This window comes from Salvelinus alpinus, chromosome 4 (assembly GCF_045679555.1).
Source record: "Salvelinus alpinus chromosome 4, SLU_Salpinus.1, whole genome shotgun sequence".
In the NCBI taxonomy this organism is placed as follows: Eukaryota; Metazoa; Chordata; class Actinopteri; order Salmoniformes; family Salmonidae; genus Salvelinus; species Salvelinus alpinus.
In genome coordinates, this window is record NC_092089.1 from 33,714,385 (window position 1) to 33,733,328 (window position 18,944).

General features: G+C 44.9%; 1 protein-coding gene across 1 annotated transcript in view; it reads right to left on the reverse strand.

The window, feature by feature from the left end:
- Positions 1 to 10,222: 10,222 nt before the first annotated feature.
- Positions 10,223 to 18,944, reverse strand: part of LOC139572566 (complement C1s-1 subcomponent-like) — a 41,025-nt gene continuing 32,303 nt past the window's right edge. Inside the window, exons 18-20 of the mRNA XM_071395276.1 lie at positions 13,114 to 13,325; positions 12,632 to 12,849; positions 10,223 to 10,716 (exon numbers count right to left, since the gene is read on the reverse strand). Coding sequence (XP_071251377.1) covers positions 10,362 to 10,716; positions 12,632 to 12,849; positions 13,114 to 13,325 — 785 coding nt within the window. The 3' untranslated portion in view covers positions 10,223 to 10,361. The remainder of the gene's footprint in view (positions 10,717 to 12,631; positions 12,850 to 13,113; positions 13,326 to 18,944) is intronic.

Genomic DNA, 18,944 nt, shown 5'->3' on the forward strand with positions numbered 1-18,944 from the left:
TCAGGTCACATGATGCAGGGATGTACTGTAGTGCTGCTACGCTGTTGACCTTTTCATGAAGAACACACTGTACACTCAATACTATCCACTATGGCATTCAGATGATCTACCTTTTTTAAACTACATCCCTGGTCATGTGCAGTTATGGGATATGACAGCCTACAGTGTGTTAGATAGATGAGACCCTGATGAAGGCAGCTTAGCTGTGGAAACGTTGGTATTTAATGCATTCGTTGCATCGGAGCCTCAGAAATGTGTCCAGCTTTCCTTTTCTAAGCCTACAGTGTGTTGACATCATAAATGAAATATTATTAATATATTGTGAGATTCATTTGAAAGTGTGTAAAATAAATCGAGATTTCATGTTTAATGACACGGAAAGACAGACGTTGAGAGAACAGATGTCATTGATTGCCACTACAACTCATATTAGTCTATTGTTCAGGGCAACAACAGCTCTGCACGTTTGCTGATCCTCCAGAGGAAGCTGGTCATATTGGAGCTTATTGGAGATTGTCACGACTCCTACACCAATCCCTATAGAGAGAGAGAGAGAGAGAGAGAGATGAATTCTGAATGAAATGAACATCCGCTGAATGAAATGAACCTCTAAACCAGTGGCTGGTGGTCGGTATATCATGCTCTTGCTACATCATCAGGATGTAAGTGTCGTGTATTGATGTGACATACTGAGATAGGACGTCACCACGTCAGTAAAGGAATGTGAGGGGTTACAGCGACAGTGATGGAGTAAAGACGTGTTGCAGTTGACCTCTGAGTCTGGTTGGTTTAACTCAGTATAATATCTTAACTTAGCACGAGTTGTAAGTATAAGATTGAACAATGGCGACGAGGGTAGCGTCTGAAAACGATAGTTAAATCTGAAAAGTGAGTTAGTGTCGTCGAGATGGAAAACACTGTGCCAAAGTTTGACTACTACAGTGAGCCTGCTACGCTAGGTCCATGCTGGACCAGGTGGTTGAACTGTTCGCGGATGGTAAAGGATTAATACTGTCCGGTGACGTTGATGCGGTTACAAAACAACGGAGGAGAGCTTGTTTCTACATCATGCTGGGACAGATGTGCAGGACATTTTCTCCACACTCGCAGACACCGGAGAACCAACGGACTACGGGTGAAACAGGTGAACACAGCGTTCACAAGACAGAAATGTTATCAACTGACACAGAAAACTGGTGAGACAGTTCAGCAATTTGTTACTCGTCTTAGACAAGCAGCTAAAGACTGTGACTTTGCTGGAGATAAGGACAATCAGATTAGTGATGCCATACAGCAAGTGTAGTACTGAATATGTGCGCCAAAAACTATTGGAGGAGGGCCCTGGTCCAACATTAGCGGGATCACTTGAGCTAGCAGCACAATGTGAAAGAATTGAAGTGCAAATGGTCTCCATGCATGTGAGTACAGATGCTAAAGGCGAGACCGTGCATCATGTTTTCAAAAAGGAGAGGAAATATCACAAAAATGGGCTGAGACAGAATGCAGAAGGGAAAGACCAATCAGAGAAGGTGTGCTATCGTTGTGGACATGCAGATCATTTTGCAAAGGATCCTGCTTGTCCAGCACATGGGCAGACCTGCAAGAAATGTAATGGGAAGGACCATTTTGCTAACATGTGCAAGAGCAAAGGATACTCAAAACAGACTGTGAAATATGTTAATTCACAGGAACAAAACAGAGACTATGCGTTTGTGGTAAATGAGAACTGTAACTCAGACAGGATCACGTTCTCAGTGGGAGGGGTCAGTTTATTGTGGGAGGGGTCAGTGGGAGGGGTCAGTTTATTAATGTTAATTGACTCTGGGGCTGCGAGTAATATAGTAGAGAGCACATGGGAAATGTTTAAAGCCAAGAAAATAAGGTGCCGTTCATCACTGAATGATAAAAAGCTATATGCATACTCATCTAGCGAGCCTCAGATTAAACAGCAATGCCTCAGGTTGTTTGACGGGGTGGGTAAGCTAAACACAAAACAGATCAGCCCACATGTTGATATAAACATGATACCATTTGTGTGCCCTCAATTTGTGTAGAGGAAATTTGGAGACCCAAGTTTCTAGGCTTCTGTAGGATTGGACCTGCCGAGTTGAGGTAATGTTATGATTATAGGCCCGGGCTTTTCCACGTTTATTATATTTTTTTCAGCCACCGTCAGTAATACCCATACATTTATTTTTGCATCATTCCATTCCATTTATGTCACATGTTCTCCCTCTCCAGCCTCTAGGTCTCCAGCTGCTCGTTATGGAGCACACCTGTCACCATCATCACACGCACCTGCGCGTCATCAGACTCACCTGGACTCCATCACCTCCCTGATTTACCTTCCCTGTATATGTCACTTCCTTTGGTTCCTTCCCCAGGTGTTTCTGTTCCTGTGTCACTTCTGAGCGTTGTTCGTGTTTCTTATTTTTGTATTATGTTGTGTTTATTTCTTAACACTCACTCCCTGAACTTGTAGTTCTGGGCTGATCCCTCACCTTCCTCATGATCATTGATGCCCCACGAGGTGAGATCTTGCATAGAGCCCCAGACCGAGGGTGATTGGCCGTCATCTTGAACTTCTTCCATTTCCTAATAATTGCGCCAACAGTTGTTGCCTTCTCACCAAGCTGCTTGCCTATTGTCCTGTAGCCCATCCCAGCCTTGTGCAGGTCTACAATTTTATCCCTGATGTCCTTACACAGCTCTCTGGTCATGGCCATTGTGGAGAGGTTGGAGTCTATTTGATTGAGTGTGTGGACAGGTGTCTTTTATACAGGTAACGAGTTCAAACAGGTGCAGTTAATACAGGTAATGAGTGGAGAACAGGAGGGCTTCTTAAAGAAAAACTAACAGGTCTGTGAGAGCCGGAATTCTTACTGGTTGGTAGGTGATCTAATACTTATGTCATGCAATAAAATGCAAATTAATTACTTATAAATCATACAATTTGATTTTCTGGATTTTTATTTTAGATTCCGTCTCTCACAGTTGAAGTGTACCTATGATACAAATTACAGACCTCTACATGCTTTGTAAGTAGGAAAACCTGCAAAATCGGCAGTGTATCAAATACTTGTTCTCCCCACTGTATATATTTTAACATTTCAAAAAGTTTTGAGCTCCAAATTGCACAGCAGTGTAGGAATGACCCAGCAGGTTAAACCTGGAGCCAGTGTAGGAATGACCCAGCAGGTTAAACCTGGAGCCTGTGTAGGAATGACCCAGCAGGTTAAACCTGGAGCCAGTGTAGGAATGACCCAGCAGGTTAAACCTGGAGCCAGTGTAGGAATGACCCAGCAGGTTAAACCTGGAGCCAGTGTAGGAATGACCCAGCAGGTTAAACCTGGAGCCAGTGTAGGAATGACCCAGCAGGTTAAACCTGGAGCCAGTGTAGGAATGACCCAGCAGGTTAAACCTGGAGCCTGTGTAGGAATGACCCAGCAGGTTAAACCTGGAGCCAGTGTAGGAATGACCCAGCAGGTTAAACCTGGAGCCAGTGTAGGAATGACCCAGCAGGTTAAACCTGGAGCCAGTGTAGGAATGACCCAGCAGGTTAAACCTGGAGCCAGTGTAGGAATGACCCAGCAGATTATGCCACGGCTTTCAGCCAATCAGCATTATATATATATTTCCTGTACTTTCTTATATCTCCTAGATATAGGACAGATTTGACACTTCAAAACCGCATTCCATATGATACATTTTTTGACTGTCTTTTTTCCATTTATTAATGTGTTATTGAATGTATTTCTATGGGCTATAGTAGTAAAGACCAAATACACCACGTCTAAGGGCTGAATCCAGGCACTGTGTTGCTTCTTGCAAAATAACAGCTCTTAGCCATGGGTGCATAAGAAAAGCCCTTAGCCATTGTATATTGGCCATATACCACGCCCCCTTGGGCCTTATTGCTTAAATATAACACAGTTGAAAGAGACCCTCCTCTTCTCCTCTCCTGGTGTGCGCTCATCCAGCGGTGTCCCTGGAAAGTTAGCAGAGGGTTCTGGGTGGGGATGTTGCTCCTAACGCAAACTTGGTATTCCCTGGTATTCTCAGTTCAGAGTCAAAGAGAGAGTAATGAGCGGGCCGCAGTGATCAGAGACCCGTGGGTCATGACTGCAGCTGGCCACCTCTGAACTGACCAAGGAAGACATTAAGGCAATGCTCATACTATGACAATGGTCCAGTCATTGTGAAATGTACCCCAGGCTCCAGGTTTAACCTGCTGGGTCATTCCTACACTGGCTCCAGGTTTAACCTGCTGGGTCATTCCTACACTGGCTCCAGGTTTAACCTGCTGGGTCATTCCTACACTGGCTCCAGGTTTAACCTGCTGGGTCATTCCTACACTGGCTCCAGGTTTAACCTGCTGGGTCATTCCTACACTGGCTCCAGGTTTAACCTGCTGGGTCATTCCTACACTGGCTCCAGGTTTAACCTGCTGGGTCATTCCTACACTGGCTCCAGGTTTAACCTGCTGGGTCATTCCTACACTGTCGCGTGACACTTGTAAGGGAGAAAAACAGAGACCCTCGTCGTGTTCCTGAGACTCTCCCATTTCTATAGTTAGTTCATATTAGTTTGTAGCCCAAACGGTTTGGATGCTACAGACAGAAGTTGGCACATTGGCAGTACTGACTTCAGACGAGTCCCGTGGGGCTTGTGGGGATCATAGACAAAGCGGAGACCACCACCGTGTTCATGAAAATGTAAGCCAAACCGTTCGGATGCTACAGACGGTTATGGGGGAAGACACATTTTTGGTCTCCTTGTCTGACAAACAGTGCAGTAGCTCTGACACTTTCCACCTCAGATATGGAAGGCCGTTTGTCCTAGGCAGATGTGATGGATTGAGACGCAGCCCATAGAAATAAACTGATATCTCTAGTTTAAACAGACAGTTTTTGATGGGGTGCGTCAATTGACTCTTAAGGATTATGACAGAATGTTCAAATTAGTTTTACTCTTTTCTTAAAGTTACAGCACTCAAAAGGCACCCAATTGGTGGGACGACCCTCTATTAACATTCTTCCACACGGTATTGGTAGTTTACAAGACAGTAGCAATAGTTTGCTTAGAATTCACTACTTTCCTGCACCATTCCTGATCTTTAATGAAAGGCTCACCGTTAGCCTTTTCAGGAAGAGTGTATTATGGATCATTGCAGTGGTCCTGAATAAAGATTTAGGCTTACATGTGCACACTGTCATGGAATGAGAAAGCGATTTATGATATAATGCTTATTACCCGATCCTATTTAGAAATATTGTTGTTGGTTTAAAAATCAGATTGATTGTTTTTTGTTTAATTTGATTAAGAACCAAACTTATTAGAAATATAAACCGGATAACCGGATGACATAGGCTAAATAGGCAATGCAATTTCGTCTGCTATTTCTGGAGAAATACAAATATGATATGTAAGATGGTTCCATGACGTTTATAAAATGTTACATTTGCAAGCACTATAAAGGAGTGGACATTTCCCCGTTCCTTTGTACTGGATCTTCATCCAGCTCCGGTGAGAAGTTTGAATGTGCGTAAAGCCCTCATATTCTCAGTTGTCTTGCCTGTATTATACACCCACGGGGAGGAATTATGATGCCTGTAACTATATTTAGACATATCCTTCTTAAAGCAAGTTGTTGTTTAATTTTTATTAGAATTTGATTAGAATTATACTGTCACGTTCCTGACCTGTTTTCTGTTAGTTTTGTATGTGTTTGTTGGTCAGGACGTGAGTTTGGGTGGGCAGTCTATGTTTTCTGTTTCTATGTTGGTGAATGGGTACCTAATATGGTTCTCAATTAGAGGCAGGTGGTTTTCATCTCCTCTGATTGAGAATCATATTAAGGTAGTCACAGTGTTTGTTTGTGGGTGGTTGTCTCCTGTGTCTGTGTCTATGTTTGCACCATACGGGACTGTTTCGTTCGTTCGTCGTTTTGTTTGTAGTAACTACTTGTTCGTTCGTTCTTCGTGTTTCATGTAAGTTCGTGGTCCAAGTCTGTCTACATTCGGTTTGTTATTTTGTTTAGTTGTCAAGTATAGTTCGTTTTGTCTTGTTCAATAAATTCATTATGTCTTATTCCAACGCTGCATTTTGGTTCAATCCATGCTCCTCCTCTTCGGATGAAGAGGAGGAGGAACGCCGTTACATATACACTGTCTTTTTAGGCCTTATCAATAGCTTAGTGAATTTAATCTTGCTTTTTGATTGTCTGGAATGTCCATGTGCAGATTTCAGTAGGCATAGCACCTATATCAGTGTGAGTACTATAGCCTATGCTTAACAACGTATTTCCATATTGAAGAAATGCAACTAGAACAATGTGGACTGCAGTGAGGGGCCAAGCCTCAACTCACCCACAACTTGTTGATTCATCAAAACCCAGCCCTTTCGTGCCACCGCTAGCAAATGCACCCATAATTGTGGTGTTGGAAATAGCCAAAATATTTCTAACACACCCCTGAACCTATAGTGCTACCACAGCACTTAATTTACCATTGCCAGGCCCGGCTCTAGCCTTTTGAGGGCCATAAGCAAGATTTGGAGAACCAAGCGGGCAAAATGTTTTAAAGTTCATTTCCTTCAATTGTACACATTTTGCCATGACTTATGCAATGTTAATGATATCTGAGTGAGTGTGACTAACAAAATCAATGGGTGCCCCTTGGAGGTCAAGGCCCCTTGGCACGTGCCCTGTGTGCCCGGTCGGTATTTGACCTTGATAACTACACGTTTAGATAATGGGCTAGACTAATTTACCATTCAAATTCTTTTAATCTGTCATGGCTTATTGAGTGAGTGTCAGTGACTGACAAAACTAGAGGAAAACTGCTGATGCACAACCACATTTGAACTTGCACCTTGTGTATTCTACTATTCTAACTCTCAACAGTAACTTGAGACCCCAACTGAGTTCCTTAGGGTCAGGGGCCCCCTTGCGGCCAGGGGCCCTAAGCGACCGCTTATGAAGTTTTGCCTGGAGCCTGCCCTGACCATTTGGGTTTGTTAAAATAGAGCCCCATGTCTGAGAGTCAAGGGTGTCTAAAGCAATTCACCTGTGCTGAAGAGTTAGATCTTCTCTTTGTCTGAGTTCTACTGTACAATATGAGCATGTGTGGTCTACATGTGGAGTAATGGTCTGATGTTCCCTTTGCTTTCGCCTCCTCAATGGTGTTGCTGTACTTCTCCTGGTCCACTAGGGAGAATCGAACATACCTGAGCTCATCTGCATAACTGCCACTAGAATAACTAAACCCCAAAACCCAGCTGGGATAGAAACCGAGAAGGAGAGTGAGAGAAAGTCCTTCCATAACAAGATATACAGACACATTCTGTCAAATATCGTCTGAAGATCCTTCTCACAGGACACTGTGGGGCTCAGTTGGTAGAGCATGGTGCTTACAATGCCAAGGATAGTGGGTTCGGTTCCAGCTTGGGCCACCCATAGGAAAAATTGATGCACGCATGACTGTAAGTCGCTTTGGATAAAAGCATCTGCTAAATTCGATATACTGTATTATGTTATTCTTAACCAACTCGTCCAAAGGATTATTCAGCACCCTTTGCAGGCAGACACTCTCGCATGATGGAACTACTGAATGTGAGTGGGTGTTGGAGGCAATGTTGTGGTGATGATGAAATAGGCCATTTCAAAATGAGGGGAACGGAGGAGGTGGTTGCCTCCTGCATATACTCTGCCTCTTAATAAGAGACAGGAAAACAACAGGATTGCATCTTCTTACTGTAGCTAGTAGGAATCTAGGATTTTCTGTTAATCAGACGAGGTCTTCTGAAAGGGATACATGAAGTGAAGTCAATATGGCCCTAAGCGCCTTAGCTCCTCCCCTCTTTTACTCTTCTGTTACCGTGACACCCTTTCTTCTCCTTTTCCAGACAGCGAATTATACTTTCAGGGGCTCTCAATTCTTTTCACAGGACCTGCACACATTTTTTAATGGGCCTAACAGTCATTTAACACTTTTTTTATTACCAATTAATTTGGCATGAGCACAACCAGTCATGATGTTTTCATCTTATTGTCAAAAGACAAATCACTTCAAAAAGTAGGCTACCTGTGCGTGTTCGTACACTCCAAAATAACTCCAGGATAGTAACAGTGCAATTAGATGAATGGACAAATCGAGAAAAAAATATATTGGTTGAGTACAGATATTTTGCAGATAGTATCGCAGGTGTAGTGAAATGCGTATGTTCCTAGCTCCAACAGGGAAGCAATACCTAACAATACACCCAAATCCCCCTCACCCCTAAAAAATAATTAAGAAATATTATAAGGAGCATTGTCAGAGTCTGGAATGATGGTGTGTGTAGACATTGTGGACAGTATATTAATAGACAAGGTGTATACAGCAGTAGTTATATACAGTTGAAGTCGGAAGTTAACATACACTTATGTTGGAGTCATTAAATCTCGTTTTTCAACCACTCCACAAATTTCTTGTTAACAAACTATAGTTTTGACAAGTCGGTTAGGACATCTACTTTGTGCATGACACAAGTAATTATTCCAACAATTGTTGAGAGGCAAATTATTTCACTTATAATTCACTGTATCACAATTCCAGTGGGTCAAAAGTTTACATACACTAAGTTGACTGTGCCTTTAAACATCTTGGAAAATTCCAGAAAATTATGTCATGGCTTTAGAAGCTTCTGATAGGCTAATTGACATAATTTGAGTCAATTGGAGGTGTACCTGTGGATTTATTTCAAGGCCTACCTTCAAACTCAGTGTCTCTTTGCTTGAAATCATGGGAAAATCTAAAGAAATCAGCTAAGGGCTCAGAAAAAACATTGCAGACCTCCACATGTCTGGTTCATCCTTGGGAGCAATTTCCGAATGCCTGAAGGTACCACGTTCATCTGTACAAACAATAGTACGCAAGTATAAACACCATGGGACTACGCAGCCACCATACCGCTCAGGAAGGAGACACATTCTGTCTCCTAGAGATGAACGTACTCTGGTGCGAAAAGTGCAAATCAATCCCAGAACAACAGCAAAGGATCTTGTGAAGATTCTGGAGGAAACAGGTACAAAAGTATCTATATCCACAGTAAAACGAGTCCTATATCGACATAACCTGAAAGACCGCTCAGCAAGGAAGAAGCCACTGCTCCAAAACCGCCATAAAAAAGCCAGACTATGGTTTGCAACTGCACATGGGGACAAAGATCGTACTTTTTGGAGAAATGTCCTCTGGTCTGATGAAACAAAAACAGAACCGTTTGGCCATAATGACCATTGTTATGTTTGGAGGAAAAAGGAGGATGCTTGCAAGCCGAAGAACACCATCCCAACCGTGAAGCACGGGGGTGGCAGCATCATGTTGTGAGGGTGTTTTGCTGCAGGAGGGACTGGTGCACTTCAGAAAATAGACGGCATCACGAGGAAAGAAAATTATTTGGATATTTTGAAGCAACATCTCAAGACATCAGTCGGGATGTTAAAGCTTGGTCGCAAATGGGTCTTCCAAATGGACATTGACCCCAAGCATACTACCAAAGTTGTGGCAAAATGGCTCAAGGACAACAAAGTCAAGGTATTGGAGTGGCCATCACAAAGTCCTGACCTCAATTCTATAGAAAATTTATAGGCAGATCTGAAAAAGTGTGTGCGAGCAAGGAGGCCTACAAACCTGACTCAGTTACACCAGCTCTGTCAGGAGGAATGGGCCAAAATCCCCCCAACTTATTGTGGGAAGCTTGTGGAAGTTTACCCGAAATGTTTGACCCAAGTTAAACAATTTAAAGGCAATGCTACCAAATACTAATTGAGTGTATGTAAACTTCTGACCCACTGGGAATGTGTTGAAAGAAATAAAAGCTGAAATAAATCATTCTCTCTACTATTATTCTGACATTTCACATTTTTTAAATAAAGTGGTGATCCTAACTGACCTAAGACATGGAATTTTTACTAGGATTAAATGTCAGGATTTGTGAAAAACTGAGTTTATATGTATTTGGCTAAGGTGTATGTAAACCTCCCACTTCAATTGTATTATATTTTATGCATTTTAGAATAAGGCTGTAACGTAACAACATTTTGAAAAAGTCAAGGGGTCTAAATACTTTCCAAATGCACTGTATGTCATGGAAAGAGCAGGTGTCCTAATGTTTTGTACACTCAGTGTATTAAAATGAGCTATACAGTTGATAATAACAATTATGTAATTAAAAAAAAAACTGACTTAAAATGTATTTAATATGCTCCAGTTACAGAAAACCCTTAATTCAATAAAAAACATATCTAATGTTTATTTTTTATATTTGCTACTATCCTCGACAAATTCAAACATTTCTTGCATAATTTTTCAGCCATAATTTCAATTCTCCATGGTCTTCTTGATCCAGTCTACGTAGTTAGCTACGCGGGTGTAGACCCCATATTGGCCTGGCTCTCCACAGTCAATTCCCCAGCTGGCGATCCCTGCTGCCCAGAAAACTCCCCCATACTTCAGGACATACGGCCCTCCACCATCTCCTGCACAGGTGTCCTTTCCACCCTCTGGTAACCCGGCACAGAACATGCCGTCTGTCAAATCAGGGGCTTCTCTCTTCTTCTTCCTCGCCTCATCAATAGAGCTTCTGCACTTCACCTGGTCCACCAGGGGAATCCGGACATATCTGAGGTTACTGGGCATTTCATCATCATCTTTGAGGCCAAAACCTGAAACCCAGCTGAGAGAGGGAGGGAGGGAGAGAGAGAAAGGGAGAGAAGCCCCGTTTATACCTGGTGCTAACATGGGTCCTTTGTCCTGATCTTGTCTACATTCAGATTGTGCCCACATTTCCAGAGGCTGCTGAGGGGAGGACGGCTCATAATAATGGCTGGAACGTAGCGAAGGGAATGACATCAAACATATGGAAACCATGTGTTTGATGTTGTTGATACCTTTCCACTGATTCCGCTCCAGCCATTACCACGTGCCCGTCCTCCCCAAATCAAATCAAAATCACATTTTATTTGTCACATGCCCTGAATACAAGTGAAATACAGTGAAATGCTTACTTACAAGCCCTTAAACAACAATGCAGTTTTAAGAAAAATACCCCCCCCAAAAATTATAATAAAAGTAACAAATAATTAAAGAGCACAGTAAAATAACAATAACGAGGCTATATACAGGGGGTACCGGTACAGAGTTAATGTGCGGGGGCACGAGTTAATTGAGGTAATTGAGGTAATATGTACATGTACACTACCATTCAAAAGTTTGGGGTCACTTAGAAATGTCCTTGTTTTTGAAAGGAAGGCACATTTTTTGTCCATTAAAAGAACATAAAATTGATCAGAAATACAGTGTAGACATTGTTAATGTTGTAAATGACTATTGTAGCTGGAAACGGCAGATTCTTTATTGAATATCTACATAGGCGTACAGAGGCCCATTACCAGCAACCATCACTCCTTTGTTCCAATGGCACGTTATGTTAGCTAATCCAAGTTTATCTGGGCCGTACGCACTACCCTCTGTAGTGCCTTGCAGTTGGAGGCTGAGCAGCTGCCATACCAGGCAGTGATGCAACCCGTCCGGATGCTCTCGATGGTGCAGCTGTAGAACCTTTTGAGGATCTGTGGACCCATGCCAAATCTTTTCAGTCTCCTGAGGGGGAATAGGTTTTGTCGTGCCCTCTTCACTACTGTCTTGGTGTGCTTGGACCATGATACTTTGTTGGGGATATGGACACCAAGGAACTTGAAGCTCTCAACCTGCTCAACTACAGCCCCGTCGATGGGAATGGGGGCGTGCTTGGCCCTCCTTTTCCTGTAGTCCACAATCATCTTGTTTGTCTTGATCACGTTGAGGGAGAGGTTGTTATCCTGGCACCACACGGCTAGGTCTCTGACCTACTCCCTATAGGCTGTCTCGTCGTTCTCTGTGTCATCGGCAAACTTAATGATGGTGTTGGAGTCGTGCCTGGCCATACAGTCATGAGTGACCTGGGAGCACAGGAGGGGACTGAGCATGCACCCCTGAGGAGCCCCCGTGTTGAGGATCAGCGTGGCGGATGTGTTGTTACCTACCCTTACCACCTGGGGGCGGCCCATCAGAAAGTCCAGGATCCAGTTGCAGAGGGAGGTGTTTAGTCCCAGGGTCCTTAACTTAGTGATTAAGGTGCCGCCAACCTCCTGTGCTACACATGCTATTAAAATGTGTCTGTTATCCATCCACTGTGTCTGCATTGTGACCAAATTTCCTGGTCCCTTCTTTTATTCAAATTGAATAAAATTATTTCTCTGTCCAGATCTGTCTACAAATGTAAGATATCCAGATACAATGTATGTCTGACTACCCCCGGAAGTGGGCAGGATGATCTGATCACAATCAGATCACAATGTGTCTTTTGATTGTCTACACTTGTGTACTAATTTGGGCACAATCAGAATGTGGACAAAGGATGCAAGTTAGAACCAAGTATAAACAGGGTTAGAGAGAGAGAAATGACAAATGCAGTATCATAGCTTCCATTTCCATTGCATTGAGGTAGTTTTAGGATTTAAAAAAAATACAATGGAAACAGAAATAGAGAACGCCCAATAACTATACTGTCAAAGATCAAACATTTACTGTACAGGAGAGCCAACTCTTACCCAACTCTTCCAGTGGAGTATTCAGCACCCTTTTCAGGCAGACACACTCGCATGATGGAACTACTGAATGTGAGTGGGTGTTGGAGCTTGATCAAGGCAATGTCGTGGTTGAAGGATAACCCGTCTGTGTTGTTGTACCCAGGGTGAGGATGGAGAGAGGCCACTTCAAGAGGTGGAGACTGAAGGAGGTTTTCCACATTGTTGTCGCCAACGTATGCCTGTTATGAAGTGAAGGAAAATGGGTGTGAATTTCAGTCAGTTACTGCATTTAACTGCTGGGTGGAAATAGTAGCTTCCTCAACTATGAGCACTCAGAAGCATGTTTATTGTCTCTCCACTCCTTCATCAATCTTTGTCATCATCTCAGATGTAGGGCCAGGAGTTTTTCTATGATAACCCTATAATTCTCAACCAGAGTTAATCAGAAAAAACTCCTGGCCCTAGTCATTATGTAAACACTGCCATAATCATTATTGCACTACCATAACTTCACTCTTCTTAATGACTTGGTTGTTATGTTGATGCACCACGCCATGAGCAGCAGTCAGGATCCACCTGTCCCCGATGACCATCCCTCCTGATCGCCCTCCTTCCACACTGAGAAGCATCTGCCAGGGAAATGTTCCTTTTGGAGCTACCTCTCCTCCCAGAATCCTCTGGTGTATTTCTAAAGACACCAAGGGTCTTCCACAGACTGGTGGATCAGGAAAAGAACAAAATGTCACTTCTCCTCTCAGCAGTAGTTCATATTCCACATTGAGTCCATTATTACTGTAGAAAAGCATACAGCCAAAGCACGTTTTTGTTTTTATTTTTTTATTTCACCTTTATTTAACCAGGTAGGCCAGTTGAGAACAAGTTCTCATTTACAACTGCGACCTGACCAAGATAAAGCAAAGCAGTGTGACAAAAACAACAACACAGAGTTACACATGGAATAAACAGGCGTACAGTCAATAACACAATAGAAAAAAAAAGTCTGTATACTGTCATGACGTTGGCCTGTGGGTAAGGTTTATGACCCCCCCATAAATACCTTTCTCCCTTCCCTCTCTCTCTGACTCTACTGAAGGACTCTTGAATAGCCTTTGTTAAACATAGAGAGTCTGGGAACATCAAACAAGTGGGGGGGAAAGGAACCATATTTCGGTAATAGAACCAGTTGAAAATATGCGTTGGTACTTAATGAATATGATGTCAGTTCGGGTGTCATCTGAGACATTATGACTGATGACAGGACGACATAAACTATATCTGGGAAGGTCTACACATTGTAGTTATCAGATTCACATGGAATTGTTGTGCAATTTAAATGTTTAAATATGAAACTGTTTGTGAAAAGATTAAATGTAATTTTAGCTTCCAAATGAGAGAATTGGGTTTTCATAAGGTTAGAGCTCTACTCAATCAGTGGCCCGCCCCTGTGAAGAGACATTGGTTATAAACTATGAAACACACCCTTCTCTCCCTCCACTATATAAGCCCTTGACGAAAATGTAACCTCCTGTTCCAGGTACATTAGGGTGACGGTCCGATGTCAGAAGGATTCAGATAATAACTACAGAACTAATCCAACCTCAGCGTGAGCTTTGGTTGCGAATGGTATGAACTTTGAACTCTTATTCACTACAGAAGTGATACCTCCTAGCCGTTGAGTTAGCAGCGGCCGCTGTAAACGTGGGCTAGGAAAGAACGGACGACGTATCCAGTCTAACACACAACGACGATACTACAACGTATCCAATTTACCACCAGAGACATTCTTCCGAGGACAGGAAGATCTCTGTTGGCCAACACGGCCAGCATCTACGACCAACCTACCGAAGCGCAGCTCAGAGTAAATATTTATTGCATTTTTCTTTTCCAAATGGGCGGTAATTTAGAATGCATAAGATACTGTATTTGCGATAGCATAGCTTCTCCCTTTGTTCCTCAGTCTTCCCGCTCTTTCACTCAAACCCAACCCCTTTCCTTTGTGTAACCTGCCGTCATGTCGGCTCCGTCCACCAGGGACGTTTTCTGTATGACATAATTTGCATTCTGTGTATATGTAATTCTGTGTGATTATTTAGGTATTTAGTAAATAAATAATTAAACCAAAGTTTGTATTGCTGATTCAACTTGTTAGCCAGGGTTCGTGAAGATAACCAAGAATTTACAACTTTCAGATGAGACTGAAACAAGGTGACGATTAATATTGACTGCTATTGATGTAAAATATTACTAGGTCTTTCAGAGTTTATTCGGAAGATAACAGCTCTATAAACACTCTTTCGTGGTACCCCGACTTTCTAGTTAATTACATTTACATGATTAGCTCAATCAGGTAATATTAATTACAGAGAAATGATTTTATAGAATAGCATGTCATATCGCTTAATCCGGCATAGCCAAAGACACGACAATACAGTGTGCAAATGGCGTGAGGAGGTAGGCAATAAATAGGCCATAGTAGCGAAGTAATTACAGTTTAGCAGATTAACACTGGAGTGATAAATGAGCAGATGATGATGTGCAAGTAGAGATACTGGTGTGCAAAAGAGCAGAAAAGTAAATAAAAACAATATGGCGATGAGGTAGGTAGATTGGGTGGGCTATTTACAGATAGACTATGTACAGCTGCAGCGATCGGTTAGCTGCTCAGATAGCTGATGTTTAAAGTTACTGAGGGAAATAAGAGTCTCCTGCTTCATCGATTTTTGCAATTCGTTCCGGTCACTGGCAGCAGAGAACTGGAAGGAAAGGCGGCCAAAGCAGGTGTTGGCTTTGGGGCTGACCAGTGAGATATACCTGCTGGAGCGCGTGCTACGGGTGGGTGTTGTTATCGTGACCAGTGAGCTGAGATAAGGCGGAGCTTTACCTAGCATAGATTTATAGATGACCTGGAGCCAGTGGGTCTGGCGACGAATATGTAGCGAGGGCCAGCCGACGACAGCCTACAGGTCGCAGTGGTGGGTGGTATAAGGCGCTTTGGTAACAAAACGGATGGCACTGTGATAGACTGCATCCAGTTTTCTGAGTAGAGTGTTGGAAGCTATTTGGTAGATGACATCGACGAAGTCGAGGATCGGTAGGATAGTCAGTTTTACTAGGGTAAGTTTGGCGGCGTGAGTGAAGGAGGCTTTGTTGCGAATTAGAAAGCCGATTCTAGATTTAATTTTGGATTGGAGATGTTTAATATGAGTCTGGAAGGAGAGTTTACAGTCTAGCCAGACACCTAGTGTCACGTTCCTGACCTATTTTCTGTTGTTTTGTATGTGTTAGTCGGTCAGGGCGTGAGTGTGGGTGGGCATTTCTATGTTTTGTGTTTCTATGTTTAGGTCTGGTAATCAGCCTTATATGGTTCTCAATCAGAGACAGGTGTTTTACGTTTTCCTCTGATTGAGAACCATATATAGGTTGGCTGTTCACACTGTTTGTTTGTGGGTGGTTGTCTCCTGTGTCTGTGTTTGTTTTGCACCATACGGGACTGTTTCGTTCGTTCGTCTTTTTGTAGTAAGTACTTGTTCGTTTCTTTCTGCGTGTGTTATGTAAGTTCGTCGTTCTAAGTCTGTCTACTTTCGTTTTGTTATTTTGTATCATTTCAAGTATAGTTCGTTTTGTTCTTGTTTAAATAAATTCATCATGTCATTCCAACGCGCTCCACCTTGGTTTAATCCCTGCTCCTCCTCTTCGGATGAAGAGGAGGAGGAACGCCGTAACAGAACCACCCACCTAACCAGAACCAAGCAGCGTTTGTTTGAGCAAGGGAATAATCAGGAATACTGGACTTGGGAGGACGAGCTGGATGGAAAAGGACCCTGGGCTCAACCAGGAGAATATCGCCGCCCCAAAGCTGAGCTGGAGGCAGCGAAAGCAGAGAGGCGGCGATATGAGGAGGCAGCACGGAAGCAAGGCTGGAGGCCGGAAAATCAAGCCCAAAACTGGATATATGAAGGTACGCGGCTAGCACGGAGGCCCGAGAAGAAATCCCAAAAATTTCTTGGGGGGGCTAAGAGGTAGTGGGCCTAGGGCAGGTAGGAGACCTGCGCCCACTTCCCAGGCTTACCGTGGAGAGCGGGAGTACGGGCAGACACCGTGTTACGCAGTAGAGCGCACGGTGTCTCCTGTACGTGTGCATAGCCCGGTGCGGGTTATTCCACCTCCCCGCACTGGTAGGGCTAGATTGGGCATTGAGCCAGGTGTCATGAGGCCGGCTCAACGCGTCTGGTCTCCAGTGCGTCTTCTCGGGCCGGCATTCATGGCACCAGCCTTACGCATGGTGTCCCCGGTTCGCCTACATAGCCCGGTGCGGGTTATTCCACCTCCCCGCACTGGTCGGGCGACGGGGAGTATTCAACCAGGTAAGGTTGGGCAGGCTCAATGCTCAAGAGAGCCAGTACGCCTGCACGGTCCGGTATTTCCGGCGCCACCTTCCCGCCCCAGTCCAGTACCAACAGTGCCTACACCACGCACCAGGCTTCCAGTGCGTTTCCAGAGCCCTGTTCCTCCTCCACGCACTCTCCCTATGGTGTGTGTCTCCAGCCCAGTGCCTCCAGTTCCGGCACCACGCACTAAGCCACCTGTGCGTCTCCTGAGTCCTGTACACACTGTTACTTCTCCCCGTACTAGTCCTGATGTGCGTGCACTCAGCCCGGTGCCACCAGTGCCGGTACCACGCACCAGGCACAGAGTACGCATTGAGAGTCCAGTGTGCCCTGTCCCTGCTCCCCGCACTAGCATGAAGGTGCGTGTCCTTAGCCCGGTGCCTCCAGTTCCGGCACCACGCACCAGGTCTACAGTGCGCCTTATCCGGCCAGAGCCATCCGTCTTCCCAGCGCCATCTGAGCCATCTGTCTCCATAGCGCCATCTGAGCCATCCGTCTCCCCAGCGCCATCTGAGCCATCCGTCTCCCCAGCGCCATCTGAGCCATCCGTCTCCCCAGCGCCATCTGAGCCATCCGTCTCCCCAGCGCCATCTGAGCCATCCGTCTGCCCAGTGCCGTCTGAGCCATCCGTCTGTCCCGAGCCATTAGAGCCGCCCGTCTGTCCCGAGCCGTCAGAGCCGATAGTCAGTCAGGAGCCGCTAGAGCCATTCGTCAGACAGGATCTGCCAGAGCCGCCAACAGACAGGATCTGCCAGAGCCGCCAACCAGACAGGATCTGCCAGAGCCGCCAACCAGACAGGATCTGCCAGAGCCGCCAACCAGACAGGATCTGCCAGAGCCGCCAACCAGATAGGATCTGCCAGAGCCGCCAACCAGACAGGATCTGCCAGAGCCGCCAACCAGACAGGATCTGCCAGAGCCGCCAACCAGACAGGATCTGCCAGAGCCGCCAGCCAGACAGGATCTGCCAGAGCCGTCAGCCTGCCATGAGCGTCCAGAGCCGTCAGCCTGCCGTGAGCGTCCAGAGCCGTCAGCCTGCCGTGAGCGTCCAGAGCCGTCAGCCTGCCGTGAGCGTCCAGAGCCGTCAGCCTGCCATGAGCGTCCAGAGCCGTCAGCCTGCCGTGAGCGTCCAGAGCCGTCAGCCTGCCATGAGCGTCCAGAGCCGTCAGTCAGCCATGAGCTGCCCCTCAGCCCGAAGCGGCTAGTAATCCAGAACTGCCCCTCAGTCCAGAGCTGTCTCTCTGTCCGGAGCTGCCCTTCAGTCCGGAGTTGCCCCTCTATCCTGAGCTATCTCTCTATCCTGAGCTATCTCTCTATCCTGAGCTACCTCTCTATCCTGAGCTACCTCTCTATTCCGACCTACCTCGCTGTCTGGAGCTACCTTGTCCCAGAGCTGTCCCTTATTCTGGTGTTGCCCCTTAATTTAGGTGGGGTTATTTGGAGGGTGGTCATTTTGAGGAGGCTAAGGGAGCTGGGATTGACTATGGTGGGGTGGGGACCTCGTCCAGAGCCTGAGCCACCACCGTGGTCAGATGCCCACCCAGACCCTCCCCTAGACTTTGTGCTGGTGCGCCCGGAGTTCGCACCTTGAGGGGGGGGTTATGTCACGTTCCTGACCTATTTTCTATTGTTTTGTATGTGTTAGTCGGTCAGGGCGTGAGTGTGGGTGGGCATTTCTATGTTTTGTGTTTCTATGTTTAGGTCTGGTAATCAGCCTTATATGGTTCTCAATCAGAGACAGGTGTTTTACGTTTTCCTCTGATTGAGAACCATATATAGGTTGGCTGTTCACACTGTTTGTTTGTGGGTGGTTGTCTCCTGTGTCTGTGTTTGTTTTGCACCATATGGGACTGTTCGTTCGTCTTTTTGTAGTAAGTACTTGTTCGTTCGTTCTGCGTGTGTTATGTAAGTTTGTCGTTCTAAGTCTGTCTACTTTCGTTTTGTTA